Genomic DNA, 20639 nt, shown 5'->3' with positions numbered 1-20639 from the left:
TGGATGGAAATGGTGCTTGCACTATAATGGAAATATGTTTTCCCTTTCTGTATTAATTGGTGTAATAATGTTGTTTGCTCCAGAACCCCATGGGGAGCGGTCTGGCGTTGGCCATTTCCCAGGCTTCTCACTTCCTCCAGCCTCCTCCACACCAGTCCATCATCATAGAGCGGATGCACTCTGGTAAGACCCCAGCTCCCTTTGTGGCTTATAGCACTCTTCCACCTCTTCCACACTGCTTTTTAGGACTTCCTTAAAACCGTCAAAAGCATTGACAAAATAAAAGTTTTAAACCTGTATGTGTATATGAAACATTATAATAGCAACACGTGTTTTTTGCAGGTGATGTCCCATAAACATGTAATTCTAAATGATTTCTAGTAAATCCATTGACAAAAATGCTTCTCTCCCCTCCATTCACCCCCCCCCCCCCCCCCTCTCTCTTCACCTTCCATCCCAGGAGCTCGTCGGTTTGTGACGTTGGACTTTGGACGTCCCGTGCTGCTGACGGACGCCCTGATCCCCACCTGCGGCGACCTGGCCTCTCTGTCCATAGACATCTGGACGCTGGGCGAGGAAGTGGACGGCCGAAGGCTGGTGGTGGCCACCGACATCAGCACCCACTCCCTCATTCTGCACGACCTGCTGCCACCGCCCGTCTGCAGGTTCATGAAGGTCTGTTTGTTGGTTTCTCGCTTAGGCTGTGTTCACACTGCAGCGTAAAGTGTCCCAATTGTGTTTTTTTCCCTCACATGTAACACAGATCTGATGTTTTCTAATCCATGTGAACAGCAAAAAGCTGCATGGAGTTCCAATTTTTCAGTGTTGCTATGACAATAAGTAAATCATACGTCATTCACCTAAGATGACTGCCATAATTTAGGTGCCTATAGCAGGTTGGCTGAGCCCGCATTGGCATGGAGGACAACAAGAAACAACAATAAAAAGAAAGACAAATAGCTGACTTGATGTTTTGATGATTGAGTTTTTTTGTGCTTTTGTTTGTCTGCCATAATGCTGGCTAAATTTCCATATTTATCTCCACTGTCAAGACTGTAAAATCAGGAAGGTAGGAATCAATAACTTTGTAATGCTTGCAGTCCGAAAAAGACAGGTAGCAACACTCGTCAGTTAATTGCATGCCCAAAGTATCAAGATGGACTGTGTGTATTTAGGGAACACTACACAAAGCAAAAGGTGATCTGCCACCTCCCCAAAACATTTTTTTTCTATTTTGCCTTTTACTTTCATAGTGTCCACAGTGGTTCTTTACCTAAATGCTGTCCTTCTCGTTTGCTTTCTCTAACTCAACCTACAGATCACTGTGATTGGCCGCTATGGGAGCACCAACGCACGGGCAAAGATCCCATTGGGCTTCTACTATGGCCACACCTACATCTTGCCGTGGGAGAGCGAGCTCAAGTTGATGCACGATCCGCTGCGGGGTGAGAGTGAAGCGGCCAGTCAGCCAGATGTTGATCAGCATTTGACCATGATGGTGGCGCTGCAGGAGGACATCCAGTGCAGGTAAGCCAGAAAGTAAACCACCCTCATCACCTGCATGCAGAGTAGGTAGGACTGTATGGAGAATTATAAATGTCCCGTCAACTATTGGAAAACCCTCTGGAACATCTGGGCTACCAAAATATGGGACAACAGGGAAGTGGTTTGAAAATAACTTGGAATGACTGAAATGTGTCTGAGATTGTTTGCTGTACCAGGAAATCTAGGGTGTTTGGTCATCCTACAGATCAATCATCAAATGCAAGTCAGAGAAACGGGAGTGAAGTGACTCCCTCTCCCCTGTTTCTTTCCCCTGCCTCCTTCCCTGGTCCACCAGGTACAACCTGGCTTGCCACCGGCTCGAAACCCTTCTCCAGAACATCGACCTGCCGCCGCTCAACAGCGCCAACAACGCCCAGTACTTCCTCCGCAAACCCGACAAGGCGGTGGAAGAGGACCAGCGCGTCTTCTCAGCCTACCAGGACTGCATCCAGCTGCAGCTCCAGCTCAACCTGGCCCACCACGCCGTCCAGAGGCTGCGCGTGTCGCTGGGCGCCGGCCGTAAGGCGCTGCCCGACGCCGGAGCCCCGGAGGCCCGGGAGCTCGTCCACAACTCCTCCACAGAGCAGCTGAGGACCATCATCCGCTACCTGCTGGACACACTGCTCAGCCTGCTGCACTCCAACAACGGTGAGCAGCCAGAGCTTGTGTTTGGTGGTCATTGGAGTGTGTTTGTGTGTGTGTACAGTTTTGTATCTCTGAGTGATAGCCAAACATATATAAAGCAGGGAGTATATTTTTTACCTATCACATTACAGGATGTGATCATGGTCCAATCAGCTACCAATTTAAGTACACCTGTGACTCTACCTGGTATTGTTTCCCACCTTGAGGAAGGCTAGTTAGTGCTGCAACACGCGGCCCATTTTTTTAATCGATACTATGTATTAACCAACACAATAATGGCTTTTTAATTTTGAAAGAGAGGAGGGCCTTGGATTTTTCCAACCTCCACTGAGCACCTCTCTGATATATATTGCAAATAAATCAATTATTTGCACCCTTGGATGCCTTTGCCCCTGCTTGCCTTTTGTATGGAGATTAGAGATACATATTTAATACTTTTTCAACATAAACACTTATTTTGCTAAAAGTAGCATTCTCAAAGTTGTCCAAGGTTAACTGGGAATCCTAGACTTAATCTCCTTATCACCTTATCCACACACAGAATCATCATACAATTTCATGAGGCTGCCTTCATGAAAGGTAATATTCATCTCCCCAGCTGCAGGCTCTTGCTGTCAGTCATTGTTTGTGCGGAGACTCTCTATCCTTAGTGAATTCCTTTGGGTTCCGTGCTGGAGGATGACTTTCTTTGTGACGCCTCATTATTCGCCTGACCTCAAGTTTGGCTCTCCACTGGTGAGGTAGTGAGAGAAAGAAGACATGGAAAAGTCTTGATGGGAAGAAAAATGCGTCAGGAGTGCTTGTCACGGTAGCGATGTCATGATGTGAGGAAATCCAAACAAGTATGCATGAAGATTAGGGCTGACCCGAATGCTTCGAAGCTTCGACTGTTGCCATGGTAATCGACGTCCAAATCAGTATTCGAATGCTGCATTTAAAAAAAAAAAATTTTTATTCATTGGACGAAAAGTTACGTTTCCATCCTGTACATGCGTACGGAAACACACTGTATCCGGACATGTCTGGCGGTATGTCAGGAGATATTTGGGCCGCCACATATCCGTAATTCCCCGAGAACGCACAACTTTTGTGTATCGGAGATTTCTGTCACTGTACACGCCTCGTTAAATGTCAGCTCACTCCTGTATACTGTCGCAAATTACCAGATATCACTGTACACTCACCGGGAATCTCTGTGCACCTGCACACATGGTCCAAATACGTCTGGAAAAGTCCGTTTACCACCTTAACACACGTCCAAACACGTCCGGAAAAGGCCGATTATCTCCGCCCACATCAATGTATATTTGCCAGAAAAGTCAGTGGAACACAGGGCTTTCCTATGCTGTTCCGTTATACATTTTGTATATAACGGAAACTCTGGTACATGTAAAAAGTATGAGAAAAGGTGTGTCTCTCCTCCTCCCTCCTTCTCATCACTTTAATTTCTCTGCCTCCAGGCCACTCGGTGCCCTCGGTGCTGCAGAGTACCTTCCATGCCCAGGCTTGCGAGGAGCTCTTCAAGCATCTGTGCATCAGCGGGACCCCTAAGATCCGCCTGCACGCCGGCCTGCTGCTGGTGCAGCTTTGTGGAGGCGAGCGCTGGTGGGGCCAGTTCCTCTCCAACGTGCTGCAGGAGCTCTACAACTCTGAACAGCTGCTCATTTTCCCCCAGGATAGGTGGGGGATCGCACTCACTATGATTATCACATTGCACATTGACGTTTTTGTCTAATGCTGTTGCATGAGATTTATAATGAATTTGGGACTAGAGATATTAGTAGGCAGTATTATTCTAATTTTATTGATCATTATCCACAAAACTTTTACATTTTTCTGCACCTTTGGTGAACATTGGAGGGAAGTTTGTATTTATTGGCTATTAAAGGGGCATGAAGTAGTCTATGACCTCTATCGGCAACCAGTAGGAATTGCCGCTGAATTGGCATTCATTCATGTGTACAGGCTGGAAAGTGAGTTTTGGCAGCCAGAAATCTCCGATTTTGGCCAAGTAGCCTAATTGTTGAGTCATTGGCATTCAGCAACAACCCTATCAACCCCAAGCAGATATATTATGGTTATTTACTGCTATGAGGCAGTAAAAACCTTACTTACTGCTCCTATAAGTTAATGCCTAGGGAGTGCTGGACCCTACTCGTAGAAATCCCATTATCTTTCATGTCTCTCCCATCCCAGGGTGTTCATGCTCCTGTCCTGTATCGGCCAAAGATCCCTGAGCAACAGCGGTGTGTTGGAGGGCCTCCTCAACCTCCTGGACAGCCTGCTGTCCCCGCTACAGCAGCCGCTGGTCGCCACCCAGCGCAGGACTGAAGGTAAGGCGGTTATCAGAGTGGTGGCTTTGAAAACGCACAACATAGCTTTCAAGACTGTTAGCTGGCAGAGAGGCCATCTAACAGTTGCTCTGCTAATATGGCATTTAGCCTTGTGGTTATATACTGTATATTAGCACTGTCAAATATGGTAGAATAAAGAGCTTTTAAGACAAGATGCACCAGCTGCATGCGGACTGGCACCGCCTCTCTGCAGCACTCACCTCGCCTCATGTGAAGAGAAAAGTACACCTGGCGTGTGTATGAGACCATTTGAATAACTAATCTATACATGCTGAGACAGAGCTAATAGCTGTTTCTCAGACATGCTGACCCAATTGTAGTATTTACTTCACATATGCCTGAAACGTTTTCCTGTGGTTCCCATGACTTCATCAGTTGTTGATAAGAGCGCTGAATCACTTTGTATATGTGTATGGTTTCTAGGTGTACTAGACATCCCCATGATCAGCTGGGTAGTGATGCTGGTTTCCAGACTGTTGGACTATGTAGCCAGTATAGAAGACGAGGCCTCAGGCGGGAAGAAGCATCTTGGTGGGAAGGATCGGGAGAGGACCTTCACAGGTACCTGAACTGTGAACCATGGAGTTGGAAATTTCATATAAAATTCAATATTCTCTCGATTTTGTTTTTTTCCTTCAGGAGAATTTTAGACAGAATAACTGCCCTGGTGTGATTGCGTGTGTGCATGTGAATGTGTTTAACCGTCTACCCAAAGCAGTGAACTGATTCTCTTTTCCATCTATCCTGCCCCAATCATTTGAAGGTAATCAGTGGAGCTTTATCAATAATAGCCTTCAGTCCCAGAACTCCAGCAGATCAACCAAAGGCAACAGCAGCCTGGACCGGCTGTACTCGCGCAAAATCCGCAAGCAGCTCGTCCACCACAAGCAGGTAAATGTGTCTCATTCCAACTCATTCCAAATTTAACTTATGTATATACAATTGTGCATCTGTCAGTTAGGTACGAAAAGGAAAAGTTTAATTACTGCAAAGTCAGCCACATGAAAAACCCCAGGAAAAGCTATTGACTGAAGAATAATGTTTTTCACCTCTGTCGGACTCGCTTGCCCCCCTTTTTAAAGGCTTCTCGTGAACTTACGCCGTGAAATGGGTTGTACTGGAGTGAGGGCTTTTTGCAGTGCCTGTATTTATCATGCCCTTTTTATTGTAGCAGTTAAATCTATTGAAAGCAAAACAGAAAGCTTTGGTGGAGCAGATCGAGAAGGAGAAGATCCAGAGCAACAAAGGCTCCTCCTACAAACTGCTGGTGGAGCAGGCCAAGCTCAAGCAGGCCACATCCAAGGTGAGCAGCACATAATACAATGTTACCTATCGCTTACAGTGTACAGTTCATCATCAAATACCTAACGCATGAATAAAAACTAGTCTCAGCCTCTAAAATACTTCTTGAAGAAGGGAGAACATATACATTTTTTTTTTGTTTTTGGAACATGGATTTTAGATTGTTTTGCCTCCATGCTTTCCATTCTTCATCAAACAGTTCAGTGTGTAATGTGGTTTGTGTGGTGATTGATCTTCCATATCTCAATGTGTACTCTCCCTCCTGTCTTCCCAGCACTTTAAGGACCTGATCCGTCTGCGGCGCACGGCCGAATGGCCTCGCTCCACGCTGGACACCGAGGCCACGACGGCCAAGGAGGCCCCGGAGGTGGAGCCTCTGCCCTTCACGCTGGCCCACGAGCGCTGCATCTCTGTGGTGCAGAAGCTGGCCCTCTTCCTGCTCTCCATGGACTTCACCTGCCATGCTGACCTGCTGCTCTTCGTCTGCAAGGTACAAATCTGACCATTGTTTAGTCTTCTCCTCCTTTTTACCTCTGGACTTGAGAGAAAATGGGACGATATCCTCCAACCCTGTGAATACAATGTTCCACTGTTTGCGACTTCAGGTCCTGGCCAGGATAGCCAACGCCACGCGACCCACGATCCACCTGTGCGAGGTTGTGTCTGAGCAACAGCTGGAGCGCCTGCTGCTCCTTCTAGTGGGGACGGACTTCAACCGGGGGGACATCTCCTGGGGGGGCGCCTGGGCACAGTACTCCCTCACCTGCATGCTACAGGACATCCTGGCAGGTAGGTGGCGCTTGCTTGTGGTTCATTATCGCGGTCCAATGTGTTTAATTGGTTAATTACTTGGTAGACAGTTACTGTACATCACTGATCATATCCTCATATTTTTCTCATCTGTTTGACAGTTTATGGCATGTATGTTGAGATTTGTATATATACACACACTGCCCAATTACAAGTGTAAACAAAAGTCACATGGACTCACAAGTATTTTGTCATCCTACCAGGTTAGAGATTTTGGTGGGGTGTTGTCAAAACAAATCTGATTCCAATCCCTGTAACTTAAGCTAAGTATGATGACCTTGTCTGTGCTCTTTGCTGTAATTTACCGTCTTTGGTGTTCATACCAGTTATGAACACATCTGAATATGAGCATCAGTCCATACTGCAGTTTGCCCTCGCTTCATTTTGTTATGCTATGCTTTCCAAGAGACTCTCCAGAGTGTGGATAAACCGCTCCAGACATGTTTGTTGTGAACGGGCCCTTCAGAGAGGGAGAATGGCAGCAACTACAAGCAGGTCAACCCCGAGGGTCGTAATGTTGGCGGCGCAGTGCCAGAACGTAACCTTGTGTGTCCCTATAGGCGAACTGCTGTCCCCGGGCTCTCTGGACGGCATGGATGAGGTGGCGGTGGGTGAGGAGGCTGGGGCGTCCTCCTCCTCGGCGGGGGCCGACTCGGACGACTCCCTGCCCCAGCCGGCACCCATCCCCCTGGTGGAGAGCATCGACGAGGCCCTGGCACCTGATATCATCGCAGGTACTCCTGGGACCTCCTCTGTTTTCCAAAGTGCGTTGGTAGGCCCGTCCATAACCCACACCTTGCCAAAACACCACACAGATTTTGCCATGAACCCTCACTTTTTATGACCATAATGTGATGCATTTGTGTTGTAAAATTGTTTTCTCCCCTTCCCTCCTTTTTTTCATAGCTGCATGTTATACTGTTTTCCTCCAGAGTATGGTTTTTGCAATACTTGTATGGCTTCCTGTGCTGAAATTCTGTTTTATTTTTATAGGATATTTGGAGTTGTTCTAACAACTTAAATTCTGAATGGACTGTTTATATTTTGTTGGTTTTGCCTTTTGAAGTGGGAGTTCAAACATTGTAGATTCAAAGCCTAATGTGTCTTGCAATGTATTCACATAATTGTAATCGCATTTGCATAATTATAGTTTTTCTTTCAATTGTAAAATTTAAAAATTGTTAAATGTAAGTTGTGATGGCAGACATTCTGAGTTGAGGTTTATATAAGAATACTTCTAAATAGAATACTTCTGCACTGATTTTGTGCATTTTATTAGCCAGAATTTTTCAGCCAGAGTTGTCAGGCTGTTACTGACTGTGTTGGCCCACCGATCCATTGTCTGGACTCTCCCTCTAGTACAGAAGGAGCCAATGGCTTGATCGGCCTTAAAATTGCCCAGTAACGTCCTAAAGAAAGGCCACTGTGAGTTTTCTTTCTGGTTTTTTTAGTGTGCTTGCTTGGCAATATTAAAGCTGTTTTCGTTATCCAAAGGTGCTCCACCTCTATCATCTTTGGAAAAAGATAAAGACATAGACTTTGACTTGCTACAAGACCTGATGGATGTTGATATTGATCCTTTAGATATTGATTTGGAAAAAGATCCGCTCGCCGCCAAGGTTTTTAAGGTATGTTGAGCATGACTTCACCTCCTTGTCTCTCTGTTTTGCTCTTTGCTTTATTCTCTCTATTTACTCTCTCATGTGTTGGTATTGGGCTGTGTATTGATGTTACCACCCTCCAGTTAACTATTGATTTAGTGAAGAACGCATCAGCACTGCACTAGCTGAGATGAACACAGCCAATCAATAACGTAGCAACACCAACCTTGACCTGCACACTGTTGTGCCCTAGATGAAATAGATATGTGAATCATTACTGTGCTTTTCAAAGGTCAACAAAACTATTAAATCTTTGCCCCAAAACTGACTCCCAGCACAACTTCTCACAGAACTTCTCCAAACTAACTCCTTAAATGCCTTAACTGTTAGAATTTCAAAGCAATTTCAAGGTTTAAATGCAATCATACACCCAAACCCTGGAAAAGGTCACTCTTCTCTCTTTTTATGCCGTGATCACAGAGAACACTTTTTTCCTCCTGCTCAAACTCAAAGCTCAGCGTGGCTAATAACGAGGTCTCTCTTTCTCGTTGCTTTGTAACACAGACAGCTATCTAATTAGTGTTGGCTAGCTAACCTGAAGTAACGAGGGAGATAATGTTGAAAATAAATGGACAAGAGAAAGTTACGGGATGTGGGTACATGATGTCCTCGTAGAGAGAACAGAGCACCTACAGTTTCATCATCTCACCCAAGGGCTCCGCCTAGATAGAGCCTGTTTCAAGGTCTATTTTCACATTGATGTAATGCACAGCGCGGCTAACGTTGAGAGATGTTCAACTTAGAGTGCATGGGGCAGATGTGCAAAACCGTTGAAAATAACTAGAAAAAAGGCGGAGGTGCATTCAGAAAAGCGTTCTATGTGATCACGGCCTTTGTTCTGAAACGTTCTTGCATGTAAATGTAGTTTAAAGTCACTGTAACAGAAGGTTTCTCGGGTCTGTTTACAAACTAATGCAGCATGAGTGTGCCTGTGAACCCAGTGTATAAAAAAATTGCCATGTTATGAACGGAATGACTGCATTCCTTTTTTTCCCCTCTCTGTTTCTCGTCCCCTCTCCCTCTCTTGTCCATCTGCAGCCTATAAGCAGCACCTGGTATGACTACTGGGGCGCTGACTATGGCACATATGGGTACAACCCTTACATAGGGGGGGTGGGTATCCCAGTGTCAAAACCTCCAGCCGCTGCCGAAAAGCCCGGCTCGCAGGGTCTCTCGGTCTCCGTGTCACAAGGTGAGCAGAAATTAAATTGCAACCTTGTATAGCAAATATAAGGTTATAGGAACCCATTCAGAAGCTCTAAGCAAGGAAAATGCATACAGTGCTTTATGCAAAATAAACAAGTGTTTTATGGAACATTTTGTTTTATGTGATCGGAATAAATGGGTTTGGGGTTTGAAAGATTGGGGAAAACCCTGGTGACCATCTAACCCTCGACCCTTTGCCTCTGTGCCTCACAGCACTGGACGCCCGCCTAGAAGTGGGCCTGGAGCAACAGGCTGAGCTGATGCTCAAAATGATGGCTACGCTGCAGGCAGACTCCATCCTGCAGGCCCTCACTTCAAACTCACCCACAGGTATCCATATACTATGGTAGTCATTTAACAGTAAAATCATTCATCTTATGTCTTTAAATATGAAGTCATACATTTCAGGTAACAGTTTGTTCTCAAAATGGATATGTGATGTTTTGGAATCAAAGTCTTCCTGACTCTTTCTGACTTGTGTCTCAGTCTCCTCTTCACCTGCCTCCCCAGTGACCCAGGCCTCCAATGGGACCGATGACTCGCTGTTGCGCGGGCTGCATGGAGGAGGCTCCCCACCGGGCAGCAGCCTGATGGTCCAGGCCTCCTCCATCCCCATGCTTAGCGCTTGCTTCAACAAGCTCTTCTCTATGCTCCAGGTCCACCACGTCCAGGTCAGCACACACTTTATTTGGATCCACCAAATTCAATTTGAATTTAGCACCAATAAGATGAGAAACAAAATAGTTTCAGGACTTTTAAACATACCAAAGCATTGTCTCTGCCACATAACCAAACTACCTATTACAGGAGAGACTGAACACACATGCATACATTCAAACACACACACAGACAGAATTAAGATACCTTACGAGTCCATACTATTTGAGTATCAACTTGAATGACTTTGTGTTACTAGGGGTGTAATGGTTCACCAAATTCACGGTTTGGTCCATACCTTGGTTTTTGGGTCACGGTTCGGTTTTAAATCGCCCGGTCCTTCTAAGAGCCCTTTGTATGGTTCCATTTTAAACAGTGTAGGTTAATTAATTACTCTGTATATTACATTTCAGCGCAAAAATACTACAATTGTTGTGTTTGGGCAAACAATGCAGCATATTTTGAACACTTTAACAGCTCTTTTTCATAACAAATAATTTACGAAAGAAGCTAATTTGCGGCCATAAGAAGTGCATTCAATAATCAAATGGCTAGCATTATCAAAACACTAGTTTTAACTAATAACACAACAATTCAACAGTGGCATTTTATATTACTAAAGAAGTGTACAAGATCAAATACACATGGAATGACCACAAGAGTTCTGGCCTTACCATGTGCACTCGCTGTTATGCACAGATCGGTTTGTTTAATGAGCAGCGGTTTGTGGAAATAGCCTTCAAGTAGGCACGTTTGCAGAATATACTGTCTATAACGTTTATATTGATAAACAATGGTTTTTTTTTTGTTTTTCTTGGTATTTTTAAAATATGAAAAACATTTTACCTTATGCAAACAAACACACAAAAATACTTCCTCCGTGATTGAGCCATGTCGCACCGCGGTTCATTAAAGGCGTAGCGCGCCCTGTGAACCGAGGCCCTGTACCGAAAGAATTCAGAGCGAATGTGTGAACCGTTGCACCCCTATGTGTTACGGCATATCACTCTGTCCCTGTCCACCCATTCCTTCTCCACAGCTTGGTATTTGGGAAACGGTGGAGGTAATGTATGGTAACCCCCCCACCCCCGTGAAGTGTGTGTTCATGTGTTTGTGCTACCTTGGGATCGTGAAACCTTTGTCATTTCCAGAATTGGCTATATTAAGGGTTGCAGGTGTAATGAGGAAGGGACATTTTTATATTTTAAATTACAGCATAAGGTTCTCGCAGTAAAGAAAAACAACAACTGCTCAACCAGTGTGAGGTGGCGGCTCATTCCCAATGGGAGGCAGTAGCATTAGACACTCAAATGGGAGGCAGCCTGCACACACTGAGGAAGACTCTGTGTTGAAGCTCTAGATACAAAAACAAGTTTAGTATAATTTCCGATCCCCGATGTATTCATCCAAACGCCCAACCCTATTGTAAATTTCAAGTGTAGTTGACAACATATTGAATTGAAAGGTTTAGACAGTAACCGTTAGTGCACTAGCACACCCACATATTCAATTTTATCTCCCCTCGGTGTATTCCCTCCCACTGACGAGATGTTTTAAATCTTAGCTGGAGTCCCTGCTCCAGCTGTGGCTGACCCTCAGCCTCAACTCCTGCTCCGGAGGCAGCGAAGAGAGCGGCTCGGACATCTTCCTGTTCAACGCCAGCCGAGTGCCCACCATCCCGCTCAACCAAGGTCAGGGCTCCGCCAAATTGTCCGTCCCCTTTTGTCAGTGACTTCATTCCTGTATTTTAAACAATTTCTATGCGTGTCTGTGTTCAGCGTCCATCAGCAGTTTCCTAACAGTGCTGGCGTGGTACCCCAACACCTCCCTGAGGACATGGTGTCTGGTGTTGCACTCTCTCACCCTGATGACCAACATGCCAGCCTGCGGTCAGTACTCGGCTCTTTGTACATCTCATTCTGTGTGTGATCAACTCTGAAAGTGAACTGAAAGTACCCCCATTTCCTCTATTCTTTATGCTGTATTTTCCTTTGCTGTATTCTATTACTACTTTGCTGCTGCAGCCACCCAATTTCCCCACAGGGATTGATAAAACGTAATCATTTTATCTTATATATACCTAGTTTGTGTGTTTATAACCTGCTATCGACCCTGCAGCCTCCAGCACCGGGATGGGCAGCCAGGAAAGCACGGCGCAGCAGATGGTGTCCGATCCCACCCTGGTGCACGTCCTGGTGCGCTTCCTGTCCGGCAGCAGCACCCACGGGACCAGCCAGCACAGCTCTCAGGTGGGACCCACCGCCACCCAGGCCATGCAGGAGTTTCTGACCCGCCTGCAGGTCCACCTCTCCTCCACCTGTCCGCAGATGTTCAGTGAGTTCCTGCTGAAGCTCATGCACATCCTGTCGACTGAGAGGTATGCCGTCATTTTACATCTTTTACACCCATTATAAGTATTTTTTTTCATCCATACAAAAAGTGTTTTTTACAACACTCACTCAGTAGTAGCAGCAGTAGTAGTAATGCGAGTGGTCTTGTAGAACTAATAATGGTTTATTGTGACCACCTCAGGGGTCCGTTCCAGTCAGGCCAGGGTCCGCTGGACGCCCAGGTGAAGCTGCTGGAGTTCACCCTGGAGCAGAACTTCGAGGTGGTGTCGGTCAGCACCATCTCCTCCGTCATCGAGTCCATCACCTTCCTGGTCCACCACTACATCACCTGCTCTGACAAGGTGGTGTCGCGCAGCGGCTCAGACAGCTCCGTGGGCGCCCGGGCCTGCTTCGGCGGCCTGTTCGCCAACATCATCCGCCCGGGAGACGCCAAGGCCGTCTGCGGCGAGACCACGCGCGACCAGCTGATGTTCGATCTCCTCAAGCTGGTCAACGTACTGGTGCAGCTCCCTCTGTCCGGGGACAGGGAGTTCAGCGGACGACTGCCGCCGGCTGGCAGCGGGGCCGCCGACAGCAGCGTGTCGGACGAGGAGAAGGTGTGCGGCAGCAAAGAGGGCGTGGCAGGAGGATCCACGTCCAATCAGGGCCCGGCAGCAGGTGTGGCCGACCTGGTCCTAGCCAATCAGCAGATAATGAGCCAGATCTTGTCGGCGCTGGGCCAGTGCAACAGCAGTGCCATGGCCATGATCATAGGTAAGACCCACCACTACATCAGAAACAGACTCCACTCTTAGATTAATTATAGAGTTCTAACTATTTCAGTTCCATTCATAAAGCTGCTGAGCTAATAATCCTCTCCCTACTGTAGGAGCCAGTGGTCTCCACCTGACCAAGCATGAGAACTTCCACGGCGGTCTGGATGCCATCTCAGTAGGCGACGGCCTCTTCACCATCCTCACCACCCTCAGCAAGCGGGCCACCTCGGTCCAGGTCATGTTACAGCCCATCCTCACATACATGGCCTGTGGCTACATGGGTAGACAGGTAAGGAGAGGTGGAGAGACAGAAATATAAAATATAAATAAAAATATTTTAGGTTGGGCCATATTTAATATAATGCATTTTTATTTTATTTGTAGGGCTCGCTTTCCACCTGTCAGCTGTCTGAGCCTCTACTCTGGTTCATCCTCCGAGTGCTGGACACCAGTGAGGCTCTCAAGGCCTTCCATGACATGGGTGGGTGTATACACAGACATTTGGACCACTACACTCCTGAGGATCTGCATTGATTACATTCACTCCAACATTACAGCTTACCCAAATCTTGACTTGGGTAACCTCCAATCTACCCCTAAGCTTATCCCTACCTTCCTTGTCCCCGATTAGGTGGTGTGCAGTTGATCTGTAACAACATGGTGACGAGTACCCGGGCCATTGTGAACACGGCGCGCAGCATGGTGTCCACCATCATGAAGTTCCTTGATTCAGGTCCCGGAAAGGCAGCGGACGGCAGCCTCAAAGCCCGGGTCATGACCTCAGAGCCCGACAACGCAGAGGGACTCCACAACTTTGCCCCTCTAGGTGCTTGAAACACATCAGATTGCTTTACTTTTCAACTATGTTAACAAAAGCTTATAGTTTATTTAATTGTGTTGATGAAAATGTAGCGAGGCCTATGGATTGGTCTCCTTCTGACCATTACATAAAATAAGTGACACAAAAAATGTCCATAGACAGAAACAGATCCTAGCAGCACTGAAACAGATACTTGCGGCATTCCTACTTATTCATACAATACAAATACAATACAATTATTTTTTGTTCATATCCACCCGCTCTGAATCATCATTTTTGGATTCTGAGTGATCCAGTCGTTTCCCCTTTTCAGGCACCATCACCTCCAGCAGCCCCACGGCCCAGCCGGCGGAGGTCCTGCTCCAGGCCACGCCGCCCCACCGCCGCGCCCGCTCGGCAGCCTGGTCCTACATCTTCCTTCCGGAGGAGGCTTGGTGCGACCTCACCATCCACCTTCCCGCCGCCGTGCTGCTGAAGGAGCTCCATATCCAGCCACACCTCGCCTCCCTGGCCAGTGAGTAGCACCGCGCTGCCTTACAAGAACAGCTGTGCTCATTATTGACATTGACATTGTTACATATGAGCTTCAAAACAAGTGAGATACACGTGTGCTCTAAGGAAAAGTCCTATGATTTAGGACTTTGTATGTGGAGATAGCATTCAGCCAGAGCGATATTCCAGACCAGCTGGAGTGGGTTATTATGTCAGTTTGCTCAGTGCAGATGTGACTAGGGGGATGAAAGACTGTTTAGTTCTGTTTTTCTTATAGGCCGGGAACGTAAGAGTCCTGGGTTCAAAAATAATAGACAAAAAGAAAAGTACAACAAATCACACACTGATGAAAAAGGAAGAAATCCGAAAGAATCCAAATGATGCAAAAAAGGGCTGGCATTTTTATTACATCAACTGCAAAAGTGACAAAACACCACACTGAGCACAAGTACACGATTCACCAGAAACCAAGACCACAAGCCTCTTTGTCCCTGCTTGCTCCTGTCCCACTCCCAACCCCGTCTCTTTCCCTCAGTCACCCACCATACCCCACGTCCCCAATTCCTCTCCCTCATCATCTTTTTTCTTTTTTTTCTCTCCTTTTCTCACTTTTTTCTTCTCTTTTCCTTATTTTCTTTTTTGTCCTGTATTTTAGTTTTTTTCTCACTCTGTCTTTATTTTCTTCTGATGTAATGTTTCTTGTTTTTTGTAATGTGTCATTCATTGTGTCCTCTGTTAATGTAATTCAGTCTTTTGTCTTTTTCTTTTCTTTCTTTTTTCTTTATGCTACCATCTATTGTACTTGCTAGCAAGGCTGGTGAACTAGCTAGATAAAAAATGTGCTAACCCAAACCAATCATACTCTAGCTGGATAGGTGTTAACTAAACTACTATAATTTAATTTAAATTTGGTGAACTGTTTGTTTCCTCCACATGCTTCAAGCTGCAAGTACAATGAGTGAAAGTAAATTAACTGACTTAAAAAAATGCCAAAGCACACATTCACAAAAAAACGACTCGATTACGGAAATGATAGCAATAGTAATTTGTTACATCCACCCATGCAAAAGAAGATTCCACAGATAACATTCATGATGCTTCTTGCATTGCACACACAGTCCTTTCTGCTGCCTGACTCTGCATCCCTTGTTCATGCCAGCCTACAACCAGATTACACAAATAACCAGTGGCAAACACTGACTATTACACCATATCTACAAATCATATAAACCACACATTTAATTTCCACACTCGGAGCTTGGCAGACTCCCCGAGCATGTCAAGGAAACTGCCATGTTGTGTTTGGCAGCAGGACAAAACCATGAGTGTTTTCTGTCTGTTGATTTCAAATTTCATATGAATAACTTCATTTGAATTCCCCCACGTGAGCTGCAAGAACAGGAAAGAGGCGGGTTTGCTTCCGCGCAGATGTATACTTTCCTCCCAGTCTTCCAAGTCACGGCCCTCTGTTATTGCGCTTGCTGAAATATTTAACTTCCAGTTTGGACAAGGGTGCAGTTTTAAAAATTCAAAAGGCTGCATGGATTTTTCATGCCTGTACCATCTCCTTTTGCCACCAAGTTCTCTGCTGTGCCAGTAAGCCATTGAGGATTGTAGCGAGACATGGTGTTCTCCTTTTTTGAAATGATTTGTCCAGATACGTTCCCATGAATTATGTAAACCGATGTCTAATATATAAGACAGAGTTGAAATGTTGAATTAATTTTCAGAAAGGGGTATAACAATCTTTGATGTTAGCACTGTAATGGATAGTAGAGAGTAAAAACTGAAATTCACATTACCTACAGTATGTTTCCAACCAATTGTCAAGTGGATTTTAAGCCAACTTTAGAAACTTCGCAGGAAATAAAATGTTAGCTATTGACCCAGCAAAGTAAGTCCCGACTGTACATATTGATCCACCCCTTACCTTTCTTGACATCTCCTCCTCCTCCCAACCAGCCTGTCCATCTTCGGTCTCAGTGGAGATCAGCGCCGACGGGGTCAACATGCTGCCGCTCTCCACACCAGTCATCACCAGCGGCCTCACATACATAAAGATCCAGCTTGTGAAGGCGGAGGTGGCGTCCGCCGTCTGCCTGAGGCTGCACCGGCCTCGCGACGCCAGCACCCTGGGCCTGTCTCAGATCAAACTCTTGGGGCTGACGGCGTTCGGCAACACCTCCTCTGCCACCGTCAACAACCCCTTCCTGCCTTCTGAGGACCAGGTCTCCAAAACCAGGTACCGAAAACATAGAACTGTAAAATCAATGAAAGACCAGGATAACAAGATGGGTTTTAAGATGCTGTTTAAGGGTTCCAACTGAGGTTGCAGTGAGGTTAGTCTGGAGAGGTCATTTGACTTGATAGACGCATAGAGTTGTGTGTCATCTGCATAGCAGTGACACAGTATACAACCAAAGCTGCGAATAATGTGCCCCATGATAAGCATGTACAGTGAAAATAAAATAGGACCCAAAATTGACCCCTGGGGCACCCTGTGTGTCAGAGGAGCACAGGAGCTCATGTGAGGAGAACCAATTTAGAGCCCAGCTGGAGATGCGCACCCACTGCCTAAGCCTGTCAATCACGATGGTGTCATCAATTGTTTCAAAGGCTGCACTTAAATCTAGCAATAATAAGATGGAGCATTTACCATCATCCATAGACATTAAAATATTAAAAACTCTGAGGACGGCTTGCTCCGGATTATGTCTAGAGGACTGGAGGACAGTTTCATATTTAATACAGTGTCTATGAGATCATGCAAAGATATTGGTGTAAATTCCTCAAGCAACACAAGGAGAGACAAACAGCAACATGGAGGCAGTGCTATTAGCTTTGATGGAATTAATTTTGTCCACAAAGAAGGCTAGTAATTTCTTACAGTCGTCTACAGAGGACGCAGGGGCCACATGGGGAACGCTGTTTGTAAGCCGATCGATAGTGGAGAACAAAAACCGAAGATTGTGCTTGTTGGCAGTAATTAGATCAGCAAAGTAAGCAACTCTAGAATCTTTGATTCTTTTGGTTTTGTGAGTTAGTAGGTCTGTGCTCTTCTCTCTTCATCATTTATCCAAGGGGCCAAGTTAACTGTGAAGACCAATCTGGTCTTAAAAGGATCAATTGCATCCACACTTTATTAAAACAATTTACCAGGTCATCAACATAAGAGGGCTGAGATATGGTCTGGGTCAATTCATTAAAAACAGAGGAGAATTTAGCTGTTTAAGAAATCACTTTCAAAGGTATTTGAAGGTTCATCGATATGAACATTAAAATCGCAAGCCACAATTGCCCTGTCGTGTTTGATTAAAATCAGAACTTGCGTTAAAGGTCAACATTCGTTTTTGGCGGACGATAGATGACTACACAGCAGACTGGGTTCAAACAATCAATTTTGAAGACGAGGACCTCAAAAGTGTTGACTTCATCGACGTTGATGGGGGTACATTTGAAATGATCTTAAAAACCCACAGCACGTCCCCCACTGTGCCAACTGAGCCTCGGGGAAAAATTACCATAGTTTGGAGGACACATTGACCCGGACAGCTTCAAAGGAACTTTTGCATGGTTGTAGGTTTTGATGTTGGTTGGGTGTTCGTCATTGTTGGCTTGGTGAGCAAAATATTTCCATATTTGGCTCCTGGCTGCAGTTTGTCAACCGGTTTAGGTGGACTGGGATCCAGCTCAAGATGTGGTGGACTGTTTGACTCTGTTGAATGTTTTCAGCTGTTTGACTTCAACGCCTGCAGTCTACTGTCTATCACAATACTCCTTCTTTTAACTATACCATCCACACGTATACGCCCTCTGGAAGGTCAAATTGTGATTTTTATTTCATTTATTTCCTGAGATACCCTTAGATAAAAGTTTTGTCCCCCCAAGATGGCAGCCATTGTGGAGCATTTTTGGACCCCTGTGTAAACTATGTAGAATACCATGTCCACAATTCTGTTTTCTTCATTTGAATAGACAAAGATTGTGGCAAAACAGTATGAGGACAATTTGAGACATGAGCCCGTAAAAAAGAGAGAACCATGTTTAGTGGTGTGGTGTATGTGCAAGTGGTTTCTGAGTGTCTATATGATAAGATGAAACTGAGTCACAAAAGTTTATTAAATTTATCGGAACACAAAGACTTAGTAACTTTTGGGTTTGCCATAGTTGACCCTTTTGAAAAATAGTACTCTGTTAACACTTAAAATTTTATGCCGATTAACTATTACATCTGTTGGGGGGAGAACCTTTTTTTTTAAAACATAATATACAAACTGTAATATGCCATTTTCTTACAGTGAACACATCTAACCTTTGACCTTTACCCTCTCCCTGTGCAGTATCGGTTGGCTGCGTCTGCTCCACCACTGCCTGACCCACGTCAGCGACCTGGAGGCCATGATGGCCAGTGCCGCGGCACCCACCGCCAACCTGCTGCAGACCTGCGCCGCGCTGCTCATGTCACCTTACTGCGGCATGCACTCGCCCAACATCGAGGCCGTGCTGGTCAAGATCGGCCTGCAGTCCACCCGCATCGGACTCAAGCTCATTGACATTCTGCTGAGGAATTGCGCGGCCTCCGGCACTGACCCCGCCAGTGAGTCGCCCACAGATAGCAGGAAATTTGCATTTAGAATTGCTGGGTTACTCACAATTGTGGTGATTCATGAGTGTTACCTTATGTAGGACTTAAAGTAGTATTTAAGTAAGTAAATGTCTTAATTATGTCTTATCACTTTCTGAGATTAGGTGTTCTTCAAAAATAATGGCTATCCTCCTTACTTTTGCTTCCTTATCTATCTTTGTGTAGATTTGAACAGTCCTCTGCTGTTTGGGCGACTGAATGGCCTCTCGTCAGACTCCACCATAGACATTCTGTACCAGCTGGGCACCACACAGGATCCTGGCACCAAAGACAGGTACATCAAGCACCCCCTTTTTACCTTGACTTAAACTGTCCTGAATGACGATTAGATTTGCAGCTTTCCCTCCATGATAATCGCAACCAGCGAGAAACTTTTTCTGTCAAGGTGATTTCCCAGACAGACTGATATGCTGACAGTAAAAAGTGTCTTTTCAGTCCCCTTGTCATGTTTTACTGTCATATAAAAGTGTTTGTTGTGCATTAAGTCCTCAGCGAGGCTTTTGAAAAGCTGAAGAAATACCCACAAGTACTTTGCATTCTTTTAACCCTCCAGGATCCAGGCCCTTCTCCAGTGGGTCCACGATTCATCGCGGGTGGCGGCCCACAAACGGAGCAGTCCCATTGGATACATGGGCGCCAGTGCCTCCTCCTCCTCTTCCTCGTCGAGGGAGTACGGCCTCCTCATGCCCTCGCCCTCCCACCTCCACTGTGTGGCGGCCATCTTGTGGCACAGCTATGAGCTGCCTGTCGACTACGACCTCCCTGTGTTGCTTAACAGAGAGCTCTTTGAGTTAGTCACAGTGTTTTTACCATATTATTAATAACACAGTACATAAATTCATGTAGTAATGTATTAATGTATTAATTCCAGGGTTCGAGCCCAAATGGGAATGATTGAAAGCTATTAGGAGTTAAAAGCTGTATGAAACGTTTCATCCCTTTTTTTAACAGAAAATTCAGGTGGTTTGAAGCATCTGTGTTGATGCAGCACCTAGCTTTTTCTGTCCTTGGGAGAATATTGTTTCATGGTTGTTTTTGAAGATTTAAAGTCTTGAAAGTTTAAGCCTCTTACCCCCTTTAGAAATGTTGCGTAGTACAAACATGTCCACAAGGTATGAATACTGCATAGCTTCTCTGTAAACATTAATAGTTTATCAAGAAACGAAGTGAAAACATAACCCAGACTTGATTTGCTTTGAGACCAAAACTACATGTAACAAAGAGGCCAGGGTCAGATTTACAATAACTTTTATCGCTGAGTATTGATTTGCTAAGGGAGATGATATTTATGAAAACCTCATAACACAAACAGCTTTTTTCAAAATATGATTTATCTTACCATTAGCAAGTTGTCTGAATCTACATCGGCATGGATATTCAAGCCCCTTGTAGACTA

General features: G+C 45.4%; 1 protein-coding gene across 1 annotated transcript in view; it reads left to right on the top strand.

Moving 5' to 3' along the window:
• birc6 (baculoviral IAP repeat containing 6) overlaps positions 1 to 20639 on the top strand; it is a 131313-nt gene that overhangs the window by 34919 nt on the left and 75755 nt on the right. Inside the window, exons 26-53 of the mRNA XM_078288816.1 lie at positions 84 to 183; positions 461 to 675; positions 1319 to 1527; positions 1841 to 2193; positions 3651 to 3870; positions 4387 to 4523; positions 4968 to 5105; positions 5308 to 5435; positions 5716 to 5847; positions 6121 to 6336; positions 6452 to 6635; positions 7217 to 7390; positions 8151 to 8284; positions 9356 to 9509; positions 9737 to 9853; positions 10034 to 10194; positions 11745 to 11871; positions 11959 to 12069; positions 12299 to 12557; positions 12713 to 13284; positions 13400 to 13575; positions 13671 to 13767; positions 13918 to 14112; positions 14420 to 14620; positions 16561 to 16840; positions 18939 to 19195; positions 19409 to 19517; positions 19797 to 20033. Coding sequence (XP_078144942.1) covers positions 84 to 183; positions 461 to 675; positions 1319 to 1527; positions 1841 to 2193; positions 3651 to 3870; positions 4387 to 4523; positions 4968 to 5105; positions 5308 to 5435; positions 5716 to 5847; positions 6121 to 6336; positions 6452 to 6635; positions 7217 to 7390; positions 8151 to 8284; positions 9356 to 9509; positions 9737 to 9853; positions 10034 to 10194; positions 11745 to 11871; positions 11959 to 12069; positions 12299 to 12557; positions 12713 to 13284; positions 13400 to 13575; positions 13671 to 13767; positions 13918 to 14112; positions 14420 to 14620; positions 16561 to 16840; positions 18939 to 19195; positions 19409 to 19517; positions 19797 to 20033 — 5393 coding nt within the window. The remainder of the gene's footprint in view (positions 1 to 83; positions 184 to 460; positions 676 to 1318; positions 1528 to 1840; positions 2194 to 3650; positions 3871 to 4386; positions 4524 to 4967; positions 5106 to 5307; positions 5436 to 5715; positions 5848 to 6120; positions 6337 to 6451; positions 6636 to 7216; positions 7391 to 8150; positions 8285 to 9355; positions 9510 to 9736; positions 9854 to 10033; positions 10195 to 11744; positions 11872 to 11958; positions 12070 to 12298; positions 12558 to 12712; positions 13285 to 13399; positions 13576 to 13670; positions 13768 to 13917; positions 14113 to 14419; positions 14621 to 16560; positions 16841 to 18938; positions 19196 to 19408; positions 19518 to 19796; positions 20034 to 20639) is intronic.

The sequence above is a fragment of the Centroberyx gerrardi genome, chromosome 15 (assembly GCF_048128805.1).
Source record: "Centroberyx gerrardi isolate f3 chromosome 15, fCenGer3.hap1.cur.20231027, whole genome shotgun sequence".
Taxonomy (NCBI): domain Eukaryota; kingdom Metazoa; phylum Chordata; class Actinopteri; order Beryciformes; family Berycidae; genus Centroberyx; species Centroberyx gerrardi.
This window is presented reverse-complemented; position numbering and strand designations above follow the sequence as displayed.